The 18,233-nt window shown below is 45.1% G+C and overlaps 1 protein-coding gene across 1 annotated transcript in view; it reads right to left on the bottom strand.

The window, feature by feature from the left end:
- Window positions 1-18,233, bottom strand: part of BPIFC (BPI fold containing family C) — a 44,690-nt gene that overhangs the window by 14,131 nt on the left and 12,326 nt on the right. The window contains exons 6-14 of the mRNA XM_032645856.1: window positions 14,847-14,975; window positions 13,566-13,721; window positions 13,382-13,445; window positions 11,130-11,190; window positions 8,693-8,784; window positions 6,774-6,950; window positions 5,525-5,578; window positions 4,552-4,722; window positions 3,851-3,918 (exon numbers count right to left, since the gene is read on the bottom strand). Of these exons, the coding sequence (XP_032501747.1) occupies window positions 3,851-3,918; window positions 4,552-4,722; window positions 5,525-5,578; window positions 6,774-6,950; window positions 8,693-8,784; window positions 11,130-11,190; window positions 13,382-13,445; window positions 13,566-13,721; window positions 14,847-14,975 (972 nt within the window). The remainder of the gene's footprint in view (window positions 1-3,850; window positions 3,919-4,551; window positions 4,723-5,524; window positions 5,579-6,773; window positions 6,951-8,692; window positions 8,785-11,129; window positions 11,191-13,381; window positions 13,446-13,565; window positions 13,722-14,846; window positions 14,976-18,233) is intronic.

Below are 18,233 nucleotides of genomic sequence, written 5' to 3'. Positions count from 1 at the left end.
CTAAAGAAAAGCCATGGACTCTTTGTTTACTACAGCCCTCCCAACTTCCTTTTCTCTCTATAAAAGGGTTCTCCTTCTCTTGCCATGTGGGGACTTGCACAGGGCTCACCATGGTTATAGACCCCAAACTGCAGTTCTCTGCTCATCCCAAATACACACATCTTTGCTGGGGAGAAATATCCGGCAGTCCATTTATTTTGGTCAACACTTGAGTAAGTTACTTGACCTCTATAAGCTGGAAAATGGGGATGATAAGCTACTTCCAGGATTATTCATTCAATCTACAGACACTTATGGAGCGCTGTGCTGGATCCTGGAGATACAGGGCTGTGAGGTTTAAATAAAGTAATATATGTGTGGTGCTTGGTACAGGACCAGCAGATAGTAAAGGCTCAATGATAAAGTGTATTTATAAATGGTAGAACAAAAGGCAATTTCTCTAATAGCCATCACTGGACAGGAGACAGGGGAGTGAGGTGTTTTCTGAATAGAGCTCTTGGAATGATCTTGTATAATTGAGTCCTTCCTTCCCCTGGCTGAGGTCAGTCCCCATAATTTTAGATAATAGCCATAGCCATCATTTTTTTTAACACTTAACATGCACTTTACATGTATTACCTCAGGTACTCCTCACAACAACTCCCTGAAGTGGGTTTTATTTTATCATTTTATAGAGGAGAAAATGTAGGCCCAGAGAGGTTAAGAAACTTGCCTGAGATCCCACAGCTAATGATTCGGGCTGGGACCTGAACCAGCTAGTCTGATTCCAAAGCCCATGATCTCCCCACCTCTCTAAACTCACCACCCTGGATTCGCCTCTGATTTCTGCATCTCGTGTCTAGGTAGCCAGCCCTGAGCAGCTCCAGAGAGAGACGCCCTCAGACAGGGGACAGTTAGGAAGGTCGTGGTGTTCTGGGGAGACGTATTCGGAGACCCTGTGTTCCCTGGCTCTCCTCAGGGGTGTTTCACTGATCCCCGTCCACTTTACACGTTTTCCTGCTGTGTCTCTATGACGTCACTTAAGACCAAACCAGCTCACCCTGAAAAGCAGCTCTGTGGAGCCCGGGAGCGGAGGCATTGGCTGCAGTGGCCCGTGTGGGAGGCGGGCCTACTGCTCTTGCTGCAAAGACTCAGGCTGCTCTTTCAGCACAGCCTCTGCTCCTTTGTGGTCTTGCTTCTGGGTTTGACTGCCTGAGGCCTGAGTGATGCCAGGCCCACCTGCTTTGCCCCTAGTCTGCTCGCTGCCTGAGGTTTGCTATAGTACCCGCTGCAGGAGCCCCACTCAGACTCAGTGCACGTGACCTGCACGGTGCTCAGAAGGGTTCTGTGCTCGGTTTAATGCCCTGCCGTCTCCATCTTGAAATTCTTCATAATTTTTGAACAGGGGTTCTGCACTTTCATTTTGCACCAAGCCTCACAAACTATGTAGGTGGTCTTGTTCAGACCCTACTAAGGCCTCAGGGCACAGGCAGCCTCCCCAGCACGTGAATCTAAAGGAGATCACAGGGGTGTTCGGAAGAGACTTCAAGCAGGCAGGAGTTCTAATTTCAGGTTTGTGTTCACAAGGTCAAAGAAGGCTTGTGGACCGCCGGAAGCTAGAGAATGAATTCAAACATTCCTTTGGATGATGTGAATTTAGCAGGTTACCATCAGTTTTCCCAGTTACTCCCATAAATAAACGTAATGCCCACTGTACATGCAGTTTCTTACTGGTAGAATGTTGGAGGTGAGTGTCAAGCCCAATTAAGCAGAGAAGCAAACCTGGTCTCTGCAACTTAAGATCTTTCCTACCTGCCTGCCACAGCCTGAAATCCCCTTCTTATTAAATCCTTCCTTCAGATCCTGCCAGTAAACCAGAACCCCGCTCAAGTGCAAATGTTTCTACCTTCTCAGAGCTTGCTGCCTCAATTAGCAGCCCTGCCCGCATACTCCCCCATCACTCCAGATTGCCAGCTCCCCTTTCCTATAGCCCTTTCTTCTCAGTCTCCAGATAGAGGTCTCCCAGTCCTGCGGCTCAGGCAAACCGCCTTTCAAATTCTCTCCTTTCTCTCGGCCTAGCTCAGATACCGCCAGCTCTTCACCTTTGGTCCTTTCCCTCCTCATCTCCTGCTCTCTGGCTTCCATCCTCTCAACCATTAAAACTGCCATCTCAAACACCACCCATCAAGGTTCAGAGTTTCATCAGCTTTGATCCTCTAGAAACAGGGCCACATTATGAATTCTGGTAGCCTGAAGCCTTCAGGAGCCCTTCCTCCATAAAAAAACATTAAAAATTATCTTCGAAGACTGTGTTGGTATAAAGATAAGTATAATCCAGTCTGGATTGTATTTATTTTAAAATTCTTTTTTTTTTTTTTTTTTTTTTTTTGCGGTACATGGGCCTCTCACTGTTGTGGCCTCTCCCGTTGCGGAGCACAGGCTCCGGACGCGCAGGCTCAGCGGCCATGGCTCACGGGCACAGCCGCTCCGCGGCATGTGGTATCCTCCCGGACCAAGGCACGAACCCGTGTCCCCTGCAGCGGCAGGCGGACTCTCAACCACTGCGCCACCAGGGAAGCCCCTAAGATTCTCATTTTAAAATATATTAAAACATTTTCATGGGTCCCTGAAGTCTCATAGGCTCTGGGCACTGTGCCTTTAGAATTTAATGGAGAAATTCGTCCTTCTTTGAAGGCCTGGGTAAAGTTGAGGAGAAAGCCTTCATGAAGTCTTTTATTTCTGGGAAGCCATATTACTTTTTGCTTTTATTGTTCCTTTTATTGGGAAAACAACATAGTTATAAAGAAAATTTTGACGAAACAACCGACTCATAATCTCATAGTCTAACACAACCCTTCATCTGTAATTCACTTCCTTATCCAGATGGAAAGCTAGTTTACATGGCTGACTGTTGTGTTTATGCAGTTCTGTATTCTGCTTATTCCATTTCATATTATTTTATTGAAAACATTTTCCATGTTTCTACAATAGTCTTCCTAACCATCAATTTGACTTATGGTGATTGACTTACTTTTTCTCTCTGTTGGTTTCCCAATCTTTTCAGACTAGGATTTCTTTGTCTGTTTTATTGCTTCCTTTTTGTCCTTTCATGGATTTAGTCTGGGCCACCTGATTATTCTGTATATCCTCCCCTGCCTCCCTCCGCCCCAGGTAGTCTGATTCATGGCTTCAGCTATGGGCTTTATTGGGCTGAGGAGAACGGGCTTTGCAGGTGGTTCTTCCCAGTGGTAATTAGTGTTCAATGATCTGTGTACATGACCTGCTCAAGCCCTTTCACACGGCATGGTTTGTGTTTGAGAGCCAGCCAGGCCGTGGGGCATGGTCTTGTTAAATTCTCCACTTTAGTAAAGGGATCAGAGTGTCAGAGCCTGAAGGTAACTCAGAGATGATTTTGTCCAACTTCATTACTTTACAGATAAGGAAACTGAGGTTCAGAGAGGTTAACAGACTTGATCACGGTTCTGGAACCAGGGAGCAGGGATTTGAAACTTCATTCCTTGACCTCAAAGTTTCATGCTCTTTCTTCAATAGCATCCATTCTAAATTTGTTGAAGAGGAACTTTATTTTACACTGCTGTACCATTAGAATGAGAATTTACATTGTGGAGTTAAATTTACAATAATTTTGTTGCCAAATTTATCTGAACATTGTCTAATGGGAAGAAAAAAGAAAAACTTCATAATTTTCAGTTAGGTGCATATTCTGAAATTATCTGGACTATTATAGGAGAAATGTTTAAGTGATTCACGTTCTATTGAATGGTAACTTCACCTGTTACTGTTCACTTGTCTCTAAGGTCTGTTGATTCACTTAGTGCTACCATCCAACAGTCACATCAACTGAGCTTACCTGTCCAGAGATAAAGAGCAGATCAATCTTTGTCCCAGAATAGCCAGGGCAACATTGGTACTAGCAACCTGCAGAGAACAAAAGCGTACATTAGTAAGATGAGTGAATGTATCCAGTTTGGCCATGAATATCATTACCTATAGTAGAAACATAAACTTCACTTTCACTCTCATCTCAAAAGATATTGGAAAGAAATAGCTCTAAAAATATTGTCTTGCAGGTAGGGAAACTAACTATAAAGACTTTTTGTTTGAAGATCTCCTTTAAATTATTTTTCCTTGTCTTCTAATCTCTCTTTTGCGTGTGTGGGGGGCAGTAGGGGGAGAGAGAGGGAGAGGGAGATGTCTCACTTAGGTTCATTGTTCAGTCATTTTCTCTCAGATTTTATTTGGCCTTCATCTACTCAAATAAACTTGAATTCCACCTTGACTGACTTATTTCAAAAAAAAAAGAAATTTGGTTATCAATGTAACTGAAGCAGAGGGAAGGGCACACAGGACGTGGAGAAGCGGGGAGAGCTATTTTACAACGTTTGGGGGTATGAGCACTGGCCTCCCATACCTACCCCCACCCTGTCCTCTCTCCTAATCGATGGATCACATCCCATCCCGCCAAACATTTAGTAGACCCTGCTGGCCAGTGGTCTACTGCACGAACAGGACTGGTATCCGTAGGCTGCCCTCCTGTCCCCGCAGACTTACAAAGTCCATGGAAATGATGGTTTCTGCAGTCGAGTTCTTGGACTGGGTGAGTATCACGAAGGAGGCAGGGATGTCTAGGGTGAAGTTACCTGGTAATAAATTGACCACGGGAGGCTCTCTTGCCAAGACCTGTACCATGAAGGGCTGGGACAAGATGTACAGCTCTGCAATCTGCCCACATTCAGGGAGAGAAACAGAGATTGGGAGTCATGAGTTGAAGAGGGGAAATCACAAATTTGGGGTGGCCTGTGGTGATTAAATCTTACATCATACAGGTAGAACAGAAAAAAGCTCTTTAATAATTATACCAATAACAACAAGATAATAATAATAACAGCTGCCATTTATTGAACACATACTGTGTGTCAGGCACCATGTCAGGACTTTCAGTATCATTGCATCTAATCTCCAAAAAATCCCTCTGAGGCAGGTTCTATCGGAATTCCCATTTCACAACTAAAGAAAGTGAGTCTCAGAGAAGTTAAGTAATTTTCTCAAGGTTCCAGATGAGTAAGTTATAGAACTGGGATTCAAATCTAGGTCTGTCTGACTCAAGATCCTTGCTCTAAACCCAGGATGCTACACGAGCATCTCTCTGTCCTCCAGGGCAAACCTGAGCCTTTCAATATACTGTGTCCAATACTCAGATCCCATGACAGCATGATATTAATAGTTGTTTTGCTAAAGTCACAATGTGGCACTATTCCTTCCTTTCCCATTTAAGCTAATTATTTAAAGTGTGGTGGAACCTTATGGAAGGAACAAATGATTTATTCTGTGTACAATGTCTTTCCTAGTAACTTGTACTGTTCAGTTAATATTTGTGGATATCTGATTAAAAGAAAAACTCTTAAGAATGGAAATACGGATGCAAGCTTGGACCAGAAAGGAACATAAAGAAACAAAAAGTCTTCCGGAAGTAATTGCAGTGAAACCAAATACACCATGAAGGAGTCAAACCCTGAGCACTCACCCAGGAGAGCATGTTGCCAAGGCCTTGAGAGTTGCGAATCAAATGGTTGAAAATCTGGGAAATGAAGACCATCATGTCACTGTAAGGTTTTTACCTGGGTTGTATTTCCAGGGAAAAATGCAGCATTCCCTATCATTTTTATGAATCATGAAGCTGTTACACCAAAAATGCCTAGTGTTTGAAGGTGACTGATTATTTTATAGCCCAACCACAGGAAATCTGAGGCCCAGAGAAGTAAGGTGACTTGTCCTAGGTCACATAGGAAGTTACATTGCTTTTGAGTAAGGGCCTTTTAGCCTTAGGAACACAGTGTATATCGTATGGTTACGATCCACGTGTAAACATTTTACAGTGGTTAACAATGTCTTGTGTTGTTGTCCTCTTTTTCAGAGGTTACGGAGACGTATGATACGTAAGCAATTTACCTTCACAGATGAATGGTTTTCAAGTCTGAAGCTAGAAGTGCCTAATTCTCAGTACTGTATGGCAGCTGGTGTTGCCACCAGCATTTTGAACACAAGATTTATAATTATTTGTATAATTAAGGCCTAGAGAATGAAAAGATACATAAGGAATGCTCAATAGAAGTTGTTAGTTGACTGGTAGAAGAGAGAGTTCTCATTATAAAAGGGAGGGGCATGACAAAGAGGATCAATGAATATCTGTGCTATTTACTGGTCATTGTAGATGTCAGTTGTAATTACTAACAGGAGAAACCTTTATGTTGGCATAACACAAATAATAAAATAATAATGGTGATGATGATGATGATAATCAACACTCAGAGAGCATGTAGTCTGTGCTAGGCATTGGTCTGAATGCTTTACGTATATTTAAACCTCTTTAATGCCCATAACAACCCTATGAGTATGGAACATTATTATTCCCATTTTCCAAATGATGAAATCTGGCACAGAGAAGTTAAGTACATTGAAATTACCAAATTTTCATAGGTATTTGTCACAGGTAATAAGTAGTGGAGGGGCTTCTTGGTATTATTGAAGATCAGTCTAGAAGAACAGTGGCCCAGTATCATAAAAAGCTGAAATTAGCAGAACTGGAAACCCAACAACTCCCCAACTAGTATCAACATTCATTCCACAATCCCTTCATTCATTGTCCTGCTAGGAGTGATAGTGTCTACAAAGGCCCAGGAATAGAAACTATGACATAAAACCCCCCATAATGGGATACTTATAACAAGATTAAATGTTGGTGTCGATTGTCATCATCCGTTAACTCTCCTAACCTTTTCTGTGGTGAGAGTGACGTTGAAAGCCCCAGCTGTAAAATAAGCATAGGACGCAGATTTAAAGAAATACTCGGAGATTCCAATGTAGATCATAGAGTCACTGTGTTCCGGGAGCACAAAAGGAACTGATGAGAAGGGGGGATCTGTGAGGTTTTCCAGGGGGTAGAATACGCCCTGTGGGGAAACAGAGAGAAAGACCAGTGTTATCAGGGGAAGACTCGAATGTGCAGGACTAAAGAAGGTGGACCCACTCAAGTCAGAATAAGGAATATTCCAGAAACTCAGTAGGGTTGAAAAAACCACGAGTCCTCTGATGACTTCTTGAGCATATCTGAGTGTGTCTGTCCACCCTGGGGTGTAATCCAGTGAGAAGTTCCTTGTTAGTCCTCTTCTCAGAGACAGGAAGGCAGGTGAATGTAGCTGGAGGGGACAGCTCTGAATAGTTCCTGAAGTGTCATGTAGAGATGTCAAACTTTTGACCTTCAAAATCCATAACTTCTGAGCATCTGGGGCATCACAGAAAGACTCAGAAGGACCCAGGATTCTAAATGGCTCAAAGCATTTTTGTGGCATTTTTACTGCTGCCTTCATAAGGTATAGGCTGTTATTACAAAATGGTGTCTTGTGTAATATTTAACTGAGTTGAATGACTCTGATTGAAACATAAGCCAACATACATTTAAAAAAAAAACCAACGGGGGCTTCCCTGGTGGCGCAGTGGTTAAGAATTCGCCTACTTGGGCTTCCCTGGTGGCGCAGTGGTTGAGAGTCTGCCTGCCAATGCAGGGGACACGGGTTCGTGCCCCGGTCTGGGAAGATCCCACATGCTGCGGAGCGGCTGGGCCCGTGAGCCATGGCCGCTGAGCCTGCGCATCCGGAGCCTGTGCTCTGCAACGGGAGAGGCCACAACAGTGAGAGGCCCGCGTACTGCAAAAAAAAAAAGAAAAAAGAATTCGCCTGCCAATGCAGGAGACACGGGTTCGAGCCCTGGTACGGGAAAATCCCACATGCCGCGGAGCAACTAAGCCTGTGCGCCACAACTACGGAGCCTGAGCTCTAGAGCCTTCAAGCCACAACTACTGAGCCCACTTGCCACAGCTACTGAAGCCCGCGTGCCTAGAGCCCATACTCTGCAACAAGAGAAGCCACCACAATGAGAAGCCCACGCACCACAACGAGGAGTAGCCCCCCAACAAAAAATAAATAAATTTTAAAATAAATTATATTTACTTTGGGACAAAAGCACAGTTAATCACTTTTCCAGAATCAGCAAACACTATTTTTTTTTTTTTTTTTTTTTTGCGGTACGTGGGCCTCTCCCTGCTGTGGCCTCTCCCGTTGCGGAGCACAGGCTCCAGACGCGCAGGCTCAGTGGCCATGGTTCATGGGCCCAGCCGCTTCGCGGCATGTGGGATCTTCCCGGACCGGGGCATGAACCCGTGTCCCCTGCATCAGCAGGCGGACTCTCAACGACTGCGCCACCAGGGAAGCCCAGCAAACAGTATTATCATGTGTTAATGGCCCTGACAGAGTTCAGCAGCCCTCAGTTAGATCGACTAACCTGAGAGCTAGGAATAGAACTATCAATATTTATAGTCTACTGATCTGTTAAGCCCTAATAAATGCAGACTATTCTACTTGCTGCCCTTAGTCTTCAGCCTTACTCCCAGAGGCAGAGACGTCACGATACTTTTCTTGAAGAAGGCAGGCATATGCTGTGCAATCCAAGCAATCATTTACCAGTCCAGAAGATGTTCAAGAGTCTTTTAAAGGAGCATAAACATGAGAGAACTGCTTGAAAGAAAATTAAACTGTTGGAAGAGAATGTAGTTATATTTCCCTCTGCACGTAATATTTGTTCCTTGAATAGTGGCTATTGATAGCCAAGCTTAGGACTCTGATGATGATAAAATTACCTTCAAATTCAGATCAATGTAATTCTCAGTAATTTCTGGAGAACTGATTAGGGAATAATCCAGCAGGGTATAGTTGTCAATGCTTCTTAAAACTAAATAACAAGGAAAAAAGAAAATTTACATTTATTAAAGGTATAGTATAACACATGGTTAATATTTATCCAGAACAGGTTTTTAATCCTCTGTTATTTAAAACAAAAATTAACCCTTACCCTGTTTCATAAATAATACTTGCTCACTTTTCAAAACCCAGGAAAAGTAGATAAATCAAAAGAAGAAAGTAAAAACTCTTCTTTATCACATTTCCCTGAGAGAACCATCAGTAAAATTTTGGCACATAGCCTTTTATGCATGCTCCCAGAAGTAAAGAAATTTGCCCACAGCAACCTAGGACATGGCAATCCTCCACTGGTTCTTTCCTCATCTTTTCTACATCTTCTTTCTCTTTCCCTACCTCTCCAATCTGTTCTTTTTTATTCATCTATCTGCATCCACTCATCAATCCATCTGTCCAGCCATCATCTCCTTTCATCCCTTTATCAAGCTAATATTTATGAACCTAGTGTGAGTTAGGCACTGTGCTCGGTGTTGAGAACACGGAGAAGAGTCAACGTCCTTGCCCTCAATGAACTCACAGTCTGGAGGAGGAGACAGACATATAAACAGGAAATTATAATACAGCGTAATAAGAGCAGATCTGTAACTGAGCTCCAGAGGGCCTACTACAAACATAGTCTTATAGTCTGCCCCATCTTGGTATCGGTAATTCCACTCTTCCAATTTTCTAGTTGCTTAGAGTAAACCCTGGCCTCATGCCTGACTCCCCTCATGACCCACATTCAATGTGTCAGCAAATACCACTGTCCCTACCCTCCAGGTACATCCGAAACCTGAACATATCTCACCATCTTCGTCACTCCACCCAGGTCACTGCCTTCCTTGCTCGTATAGGTCACTGCACTAGCCTCTTAAGTGGTCTCCCTGCTTCCACCCCTGAATCCTGTCCTATTATCAATAGACAGAAACCAGAGTGATCTCCTTAAAATATAAGTCAGTTCATGAAAGCTGTGCTCAGAACTCTCTCAAGACTTCCCATCTCAGACTAAGAACCAGGCTTTGTAGTGACCTACAGAGCCCTGAAGGTCTAGCCATCTGCTTTCCCACTCTCTGACCTCACCTCCTGCTGTTTTCCCTTCCTTCCCTCTGCTCTCGGGATGGACTCCTCAAAATTCCTCCAATGCACTCGGCATGCTCCCACATGGGCCTTTGAGCCTGCAGTTCTCTCTGCCTGGAATGTTCTTCATCCAGATCTAGGAGCGGCTTACTCCCTACTTCATTCAGGTCTTTACTCTAATGCCAGCTGCTCAGTGGTGCCTTTCCTGGCCATGCTATTTTAAACAAAAACCCCTCGTCAGCTCCTTCCCTGCTTTATTTTTCTTCTTACCACTTATCGCAACGATACCATAGATTTATTTATTATCTTGCTGGCTGGCTGTCTCCTCTCATCAGCCCCATGAGGGCAGGGATTTCTGTCTCACAGGCTTACTGCTGCATCCCCAGCACCAAGAACAGCACCCAGCCTATTACAGGGGCTCAGCATAACATGGCAGGGTGTGGGGGGTGGGGGGGCGGTAAGTGGATGAAGTGCAAAGAGAGATCTGCCCGAAGTGTCATGTGAGCGTTGAGGAGGCGGGACTTTGGGGTGTAGGCTGTCAGGTAGGATTTCTTGGGAGAGACTATACCTGAGCTGAGCCTTCAGAGCTAAAGAGGAGTGAACAGGACAAGGGATGCCTGCGGGGTAGGGAGCAGAAGGGGCTGCATCCCTCGGGGCTTAGCACAGTGCTGGCGAAGAAACTGGTGCCCTGTAAGTATCTCTCAAGTGAATAGATGGATGGAGGGGAGGAAGAGAAAGCTCTTCTAGGCAGAGAGGACAGCATGACTGGAGGCAAGGTGTGAGGCGGTAGAAGCAGTTTGATTGCTGGAGCAGACAAAGGTGCAAGATGAAGCCCAGAGAGGTGAGAGGGAGCCAGAGCACGGCAGGTGGGTCTTGTAGTCCATGTTAAGGTATTTGGACTTGATCCTGAAGGCAGCTATAGGAGCCACTGGAGGGGTTCGAACCAGGGGATAACTGGTCAGGGTGAGCATTCATCATTCTGAAGAGGATGGATTTAGCGCCAGAGCTGGGATTCAGGCTCACGACAGTTTAATTCTTTGCCTTGCGTCTAGTTTCCTGAAGTCACCCCCACCTGCAGTGAAGCTGGTTAGCAGCAGAAAAGAGCGGGCCCTGCACACGGGCGGGTCCTCCCATGCACCTTCCTGCGGTGCTAGTTTGCAGAGGGGAAAGCAGATGGGGGAGCTGGAGCAAAGCACACCTGGAGAGCACCTGCGTGTGAAGGTGGGAGGAGAAACACCCAGAAGAGACAGTTCTGGGACTCACCCTCCAGCATGCTGAGGTTGGCATTCAGTGCCTCCACCTCACTTGTGATAATGGGACAGAGCTGGCCATAAAAGGAATAAAAAAAAAAATGCAGGTTATCACATTGTACTGGAAACCACTGTTTAAGGGCCTAGACCCCAACAAAGGCCTTCCAGTGAGGAGACATTCTCCCTTTGGACTCTCCCTTAAATTAGTTGATGCCTATGGGCCTCAGGTTCCGTATGTATGGGTGGCATGACATTGAATGCTGGCTCAACTTCATAGCAACCGGGACCACACCCACTCAGCCCCATAAAAGAACAAGCCCTTGGCTTTCATCTCTGCAGCATGACAGGGCATGTGCCCCAGCCCATGTTAGTGCTACGACACCTGGGGAACCTGCTGCCTGCACGGCTGAGCCTCTCCCAACGGCAGGGATGCCCCTGCCTGCCACCTCTGCCATCAGCATGCCAGGCCCTGCCAGGGAGAGTTAGAGCAGGGCCTTTATTTCCTTGCTGGGCTGCTCGGAGAGCCCATTAGATCAGACATCTATTTAGATCAGAGCCCCTTTTGGAATTAGAAAATCAATTTTGAATCAGACCCAAGCACATCTGTAGGAAGCAGGAAGAGTATCAAGCTCGATGCCGTGTGCCAGGAGCGTGCTGAGCACGCAGTGTGGTGGTTACTAGCAGAGGCTCAGGAGCCTGGCTGCCTGGGGTTGAATGCCTTGGCAAGTTACTTGTACTCTCTGGCCTCAGTTTCCTCATCTGCAACGTGGGGATGATAGCTGTATCTACTGCGTCAGGTTATTGTGAGTAGAAATTGAGGCAATCCACGTGAGATTGCCCAGCTCAGAGTAAGCATTCAGTAAATGTTAGCTGTTGCCAACCTCATTTCATCCTCACTACAGTCCTGAGAGGCAGGCTCTACTGGCCCCTATTTACAGATGGAAAACAGAAGCTTGGAGAGGGTAAGCGAGTTGCCAGGAGTTAGATCAGTAGGATTTGAAATCTGGCCTGACATGGCTAGACAGCTGTGGTCTGAGCACCCTTGGCCTTTTCTAGTGGCACAGAGGGAACCCTAGAAGCAAAGCATCTATGATCTCTAAGTCATACACAAGCTCCAGGCAAACTTAACTATTGGCTTCTTGTCAGAGGCCAAAGGACCATGCCTTGTTTTGAACAAAGGAATGATCAAGTGTGGGGTCCCTGAAAGCAACAGCACTGTTTCCCAGGCACTCTTCAATATGCACATCCACTGGCACTCAGCATCTTTCAGGTAAGGACGGGAAAGGCTGCGAAGCTTCAGTGTCCCCTGACCAGCCGGACAACCTTGTTAGACAAGCTGCTTAACGTCTCTGTGTGTTGATTTCCTCACTGACATTCATTATGCACCTACTGCCTTCCAAGTGCTGAACTGAACACAAGGGGGCTGGAGACAGCCAGACACCATCCTTGTCCCTCTTTTCCAGAAAGGAATCTCCCTTCTTTTCCCGTCCTCCTCACCTCTCTCTTTGTCTCCCCAGAAATGTGGGTAAAGCGTTCAGGGAAGATATTGTCAGGAATGGAAACAGGGCACATGGCCAATTCCATCTTTCCCTTCCTCGGACACTGACTTCTGGCATCAAGATACTTGGATGCCATCTTAACTTATACTGTTTCACTTGGCTGGGAATATTCTTTCTTCTTTCCCATTCCTTACTTATTCAATTCCTACCTATATTTGAAGGCTCAGTTCAAGTCCTGCACTCTCCGAAAATATCTCCCAGGATAGGATACTCCTAGGCTCTATTTACTTAATTTTTCCAGTTCTCTGAACCCCCTCAGTCCAACCTAATGACCGTGTAAGTATGTACGAAATTCAAATACTTATTCGGTTGCAGTTTCACAAGTCTGAGTTGGTTTTTCCCAAACAGATAAGTTTATTCCTTTTCCATATCCTCAACAGACTCTAGCCTAGAGTGCTGGGCATGTAGTAGGTACACAATAAACGAACTCTTTTTGATTGTTTGCCCACCCTGGGGCGAGGACTTGAGGGAGGGAATGCTGTATTATTTACCTCTGCATCCCTAGCACCTACCATTACGTTTGGCACATAGTAGGCACTTGAGAAACTATTAAGTTGCAAAGGATAATGTGTGTGAAAGTGCCTTGGATGGCGCTTAGCACACGGTAGGTGCTCAGGAAAGTTTTATTGACCAAAAGCTAATCAAAGCATGGCAGAACTGCTGCTGATGGCATGTTACTATGGCTGTATAGCCTCTAAAGACTTACCATTTTATTTAAGTTCTTTAAAATGGCTTTCTCCATGGGCTCAGCAAAGGAGTTATATAGGACACTAGGAAAAAAAAGATTACAAAAGGGCTTACACAGGATCATATCTGCCAGTTCATAACTGCCCCTAGGTGCCACATGAGAACCCAGCTCCAGACTGTCCACTGCCCACCAGGGTGCTCACCTGAGCTCTCCAGAAAACGAGATGTCATTGTGGCTCACTTGGGCATTGCAGTCTTGGAGCTTCAGGATTGGGTGACCAAAGTCATTCCGGGCCAGGACAACTATACCGGTGAAGTAGACCCCAGAGAGAAGCAAGTTAGCTCCTCCTGTGTCTTGGCTGTTGAGAGAAGAAGTGCAAGGTTACCCAAGCCTGGGCAGGGGTGCAGATGGATCTTGTTTCTCTGATTAACCATAGAATCTAAGCCCCAGGAGGGCAGGAACTTGATCACCTCTGGATTCCTGGCACCTACAACAGGTAGGGGTGAATATTTACTGAACAAACGAAGTAACAAATATGTGAATGGTGACAGCTCTAGGAACCTTGCGTTTATTTCATCTTGAGTGCGCTGGCCCCCATAGTGGTTGAGCATGTATTAGGCACCATTCATATACGATGCTTGTTTGGAGGAAGAACATAGGGGTCAAGGTGGCCACACCTTATTTAGGAGGGGCATAGATGGGGAGGTGACACTTAGATGTCATCTGTGAACTCCTTGAGGGAGTGGTGCTATTCATCTCCATGCCCCAGGATTTAGCTCATGGCCTGACACAGAATAAGCACTCAATCTATGGTTGATGAGTCAGCAAAGAAATGAATAATACATGAATCTATGTTTCTTATGGGGGAACATATTATATCCCTACCGTCTACGAGACTGGAGTTCTTGAGACAGGGATGAATGGTACTCAGTACCATTTATAAATGGATACAGTCAGTAGGTACTCAATAAATGGATATTGAATGACCAAATGGATGAATGAATGTGTCATCCTGGGCCATCAACCAAGGCAGACCTAAACATTACAACCACACAGTGACTTATACATAGTAGGTGGTTTGTAACCGTACCATGAATTTGATCCTTTCTTTTTATCTTCTTTTCTGCCCGCAGCCCACGGCATGTGGGATCTTAGTTCTCTGACCAGGGATCAAACCTGTACCCCCTGCAGTGGAAGCGGGGAGTCTTAACCGCTGGACTGCCAGGGAAGTCCCAGGAAATCTTAAATGACATGTTGATCAGTGGCTCTGCCTTTAAGGGAAGGATGCTTTTCAGCCCCCTCCTCCCTGCCCTCAGTAGAGATATTCTGATTTAAATCTCTCCTGGAAAGATGCTCTTGAGAAAGATGGTTAATGGCTGAGGGAAAGAAGCCTAACGTCAAACACATTGGCAACTTTATCTACTTCTGATTTCTTGCTCCGTCTCCCCCAGAACAGCAGTAGGCTTCTCAGTGGAATACTCACAAAAGTGGAGACTTGATTTCCCAGTCTGTGCTGATGTTGGCAGTGCCGTGCTTGATCAGGGCCCTGATTCCCACCCCAGGCACAAAGGCTAGTGAAGTATTTGGAAGTGAAAAGGCATTGATTTTTATGCTGTAAAACAGGAAACAGAGGAGTTAGTGCAACTCAGCCAGCACATCTCTAAGTAAGGCAAAATCGGAAATGCAGTGGTAGAACTCCCAAGATGGGCAATTGTGAATTCCTATAGAGCAGGGGTCCCCAACCCCCGGGCCACGGACCGGTACCGGTACACAGCCTGTTAGGAACCGGGCCGCACAGCGGGAGGTGAGTGGCAGGCAGGCGAGCGAGCCCTTCATGTGCCGCTCCGCATCGCTCCCCAGGAAACGGGTCCCTTGTGCCAAAAAGGTTTCCGACTGCAGCTATAGAGGAAGGACCCTTAGGTATGCAGTGCAGCCTCAGGGCACTGCCTTCTAATTCCTCTCACACCCTTGGCAGGAAGCCCCTTGTATCTAGCTGAGGGGAGAAATGAGCAAGTTTAGGAACAGATTTGCAAACAATCAATCGACTTCTTTAGTTTCTTTAAAGACAAAACACTGCCATCATTATTTTTCCCTTCAGCTGTTCCAGTGTTTCTCAATGCGGGAAACATTAACATTTTGTTTGTTTGTTTGTTTGTTTTTGTGGTACGCGGGCCTCTCACTGTTGTGGCCTCTCCCATTGCCCAGGCTCCGGATGCGCAGGCTCAGCGGCCATGGCTCACGGGCCCAGCCGCTCCGCGGCATGTGGGATCCTCCCGGACCGGGTCACGAACCCGTGTCCCCTGCATCGGCAGGTGGACTCAACCACTGTGCCACCAGGGAAGCCTAACATTAACATTTTGGATGGGACAACTATTTTTTTGTAGAGGACTGTTGTACAAATTGCAGGATATTTGGCATATGTACCAAGTAAATGCCAATCGTGTCCCTCCCCCCACCCCTAAATCATCAGGACAATAAACAGCATGCCTTGCTCCCAAATGTCCTCTATGTGGACAGTATCTTCCCTAGTTGAGAAATTTATTTTAGAGCATTAACTCCCCCTAGGATTCTCTGAGCTGTCACACAGGTCACTAGAGGCAGTAGGTGGCATGCAACATACATAGGTAGATGGCCACGTGCATTATGTTAAGTTATTAGTATGACCATCTATTGAGCAATTACTACCTGCTAGACACTGGAGTAAGCACTTCACATGTGTTACCTCATTTTAACCCTCACCATAATCCTATGAGGCTGCTGCTGATTTTGCAATCTGCAATTCAGAGATGAGAACATTAGAAACTTGGCTGAAGTCACAGTTAAGTGGTAGAACCAGACCTGGAAGCCTCCTCAATCTGTCTTCAGGCTTCTTAACCAGGAGGCTATGGCACTTCGTGCATCGTGCAAAGGGCACTCGGCTCGGAGCCAAGTTTTGTGCTAGCTGTACAACCTTGGGCAAGGCACTTAACCTCTTTCAGTCAGTCACTGAAAAGAAGTGTGACTCATGGGAAGGTTGAGAAGACAAAATGAAGCCATCTGTGTATAACTGTTGCACGGGAGAAAGCACTGTTACGAACTAGGGAAAATTTTAAAATGTGACAGCCAATAAGAAAGGATTATTTGTTACTTCCTCTTTTCTGCATCCTTTCCTACCTATTCTCTGTCAAATATCCTGAGGATCACCGTGAAAAGAGGATGGTAGAGATTAATGTATCTTGGAAATATTTTCATTTTGATACGTATAGGTCTAACTCATTCTTTGTAATTGCTGCAGAGTAATCTAAGCTATGGATTAAAAAAAATCATTGCTTTGTGGGTAGACATCTAGGTTGTTTCCAGTATTTCTGCATTATAAACAGTGCCACAGTGAACATCCCCATATATGCTGTTTGTGTAGATGTTTCTCTAGGGAGCGTGCTGAGAAGTGGAATTGTTGGGTCAAAAAGCATGCCTAAAAAAATCCTTAAAAATCACCTCCTAAAATAGCACTGTCTAGGGGCTTCCCCGGTGGTGCAGTGGTTGAGGGTCTGCCTGCCGATGCAGGGGACACGGGTTCGTGCCCTGGTCCGGGATGATCCCACATGCCGCGGAGTGGCTGGGCCCGTGAGCCATGGCCGCTGAGCCTGCGCGTCCGGAGCCTGTGCTCCGCAACGGGAGAGGCCACAACAGTGAGAGGCCCGCGTACCGCAAAAAACAAAAACAAAAAAAACACTGTCTAATAGAAATATAATGTGAACCATATATGTAATTTAACATTATCTAGTCACATTAAAAATGGGAAATATTATAATTTGAACATGTAATTAATATAAAAATTGTTAATGAGATATTTTATTTTCCTTTTTCAAAAATAAACAAAATACAGTATGTGTTTTATATTCATGATGTACCTCAATCTAGATATTGCATTTTCAACAGAAATTCTTGACCTGTATTTAGAGCTGATAAAATTTTCAATTGAAAGAGTAAACTTACATACTCAAATTGTTCCAGACTTAAAAGTTCTTCAGTAACTGAATCATGTGAGTTTTTAAATTAAAACTGAAATTAAAAAAATTAAAAATCCAGTACTCAGTTGCACTAATCATACCTCAAGTGCTCAATGGTGACATGAGGCTAGCAGCTCCTGTTTGAACAGCACAGGTCTGAAATTATTGTACCAGTTTATCTGCTCCCACCAGCAATGCATGGGAATACCTGCTTCTCCTCATCTTTCCCTTCACTTTATATTACAGGAATCACCCTGGTTTTTCTGCTGTGGCATTATCATCAGTGTAATTAAGTCATTAGATTTGTAAATATACATTTAATGTTCATCTCTCTCACTGGACACTAAAGGCATATCTGTGTCATTCACTACACTATACCCTATGCCTAGAACAAAGCCTTAGTACACAGTAGGTGCTCAACAAATTCTTGTTGAATGGCTGACTGTATTATAATTAGAGCATCTGTCATATTAGACCATGAGGCAAACGAAGCCAGAGTTCGTTCCCTGCGCTATACAGAGTTAAGGATAGGGGAACAGAAAAATACAAGACAGTTGTATTCTGATGAAACTGTGGGGCTTCAATAGGATTCTTCAACTGTTTTTTGGGGGGGGGCATAGTTTCTTTACAATGTAGTGTTAGTTTCTGTTGTACAACGAAGTGAATCAGCTATATGTATACATATACCCCCACCCCGCTTGACCCTCCCTCCCACTACCCACCTCATTCCATCCATCTAGGTCTCCGCAGAGCACCGAGCTGAGTTCCCTGCGCTATACTGCAGGTTCCCACTAGCGAACTGTTTTACACATGGCAGTGCACATATATCAATCCCAATCTCCCAATTCATCCTCCCCACTGTGTCCACACACCCATTCCCT

This window comes from Phocoena sinus, chromosome 10 (assembly GCF_008692025.1).
Source record: "Phocoena sinus isolate mPhoSin1 chromosome 10, mPhoSin1.pri, whole genome shotgun sequence".
Taxonomy (NCBI): Eukaryota; Metazoa; Chordata; class Mammalia; order Artiodactyla; family Phocoenidae; genus Phocoena; species Phocoena sinus.
This window is presented reverse-complemented; position numbering and strand designations above follow the sequence as displayed.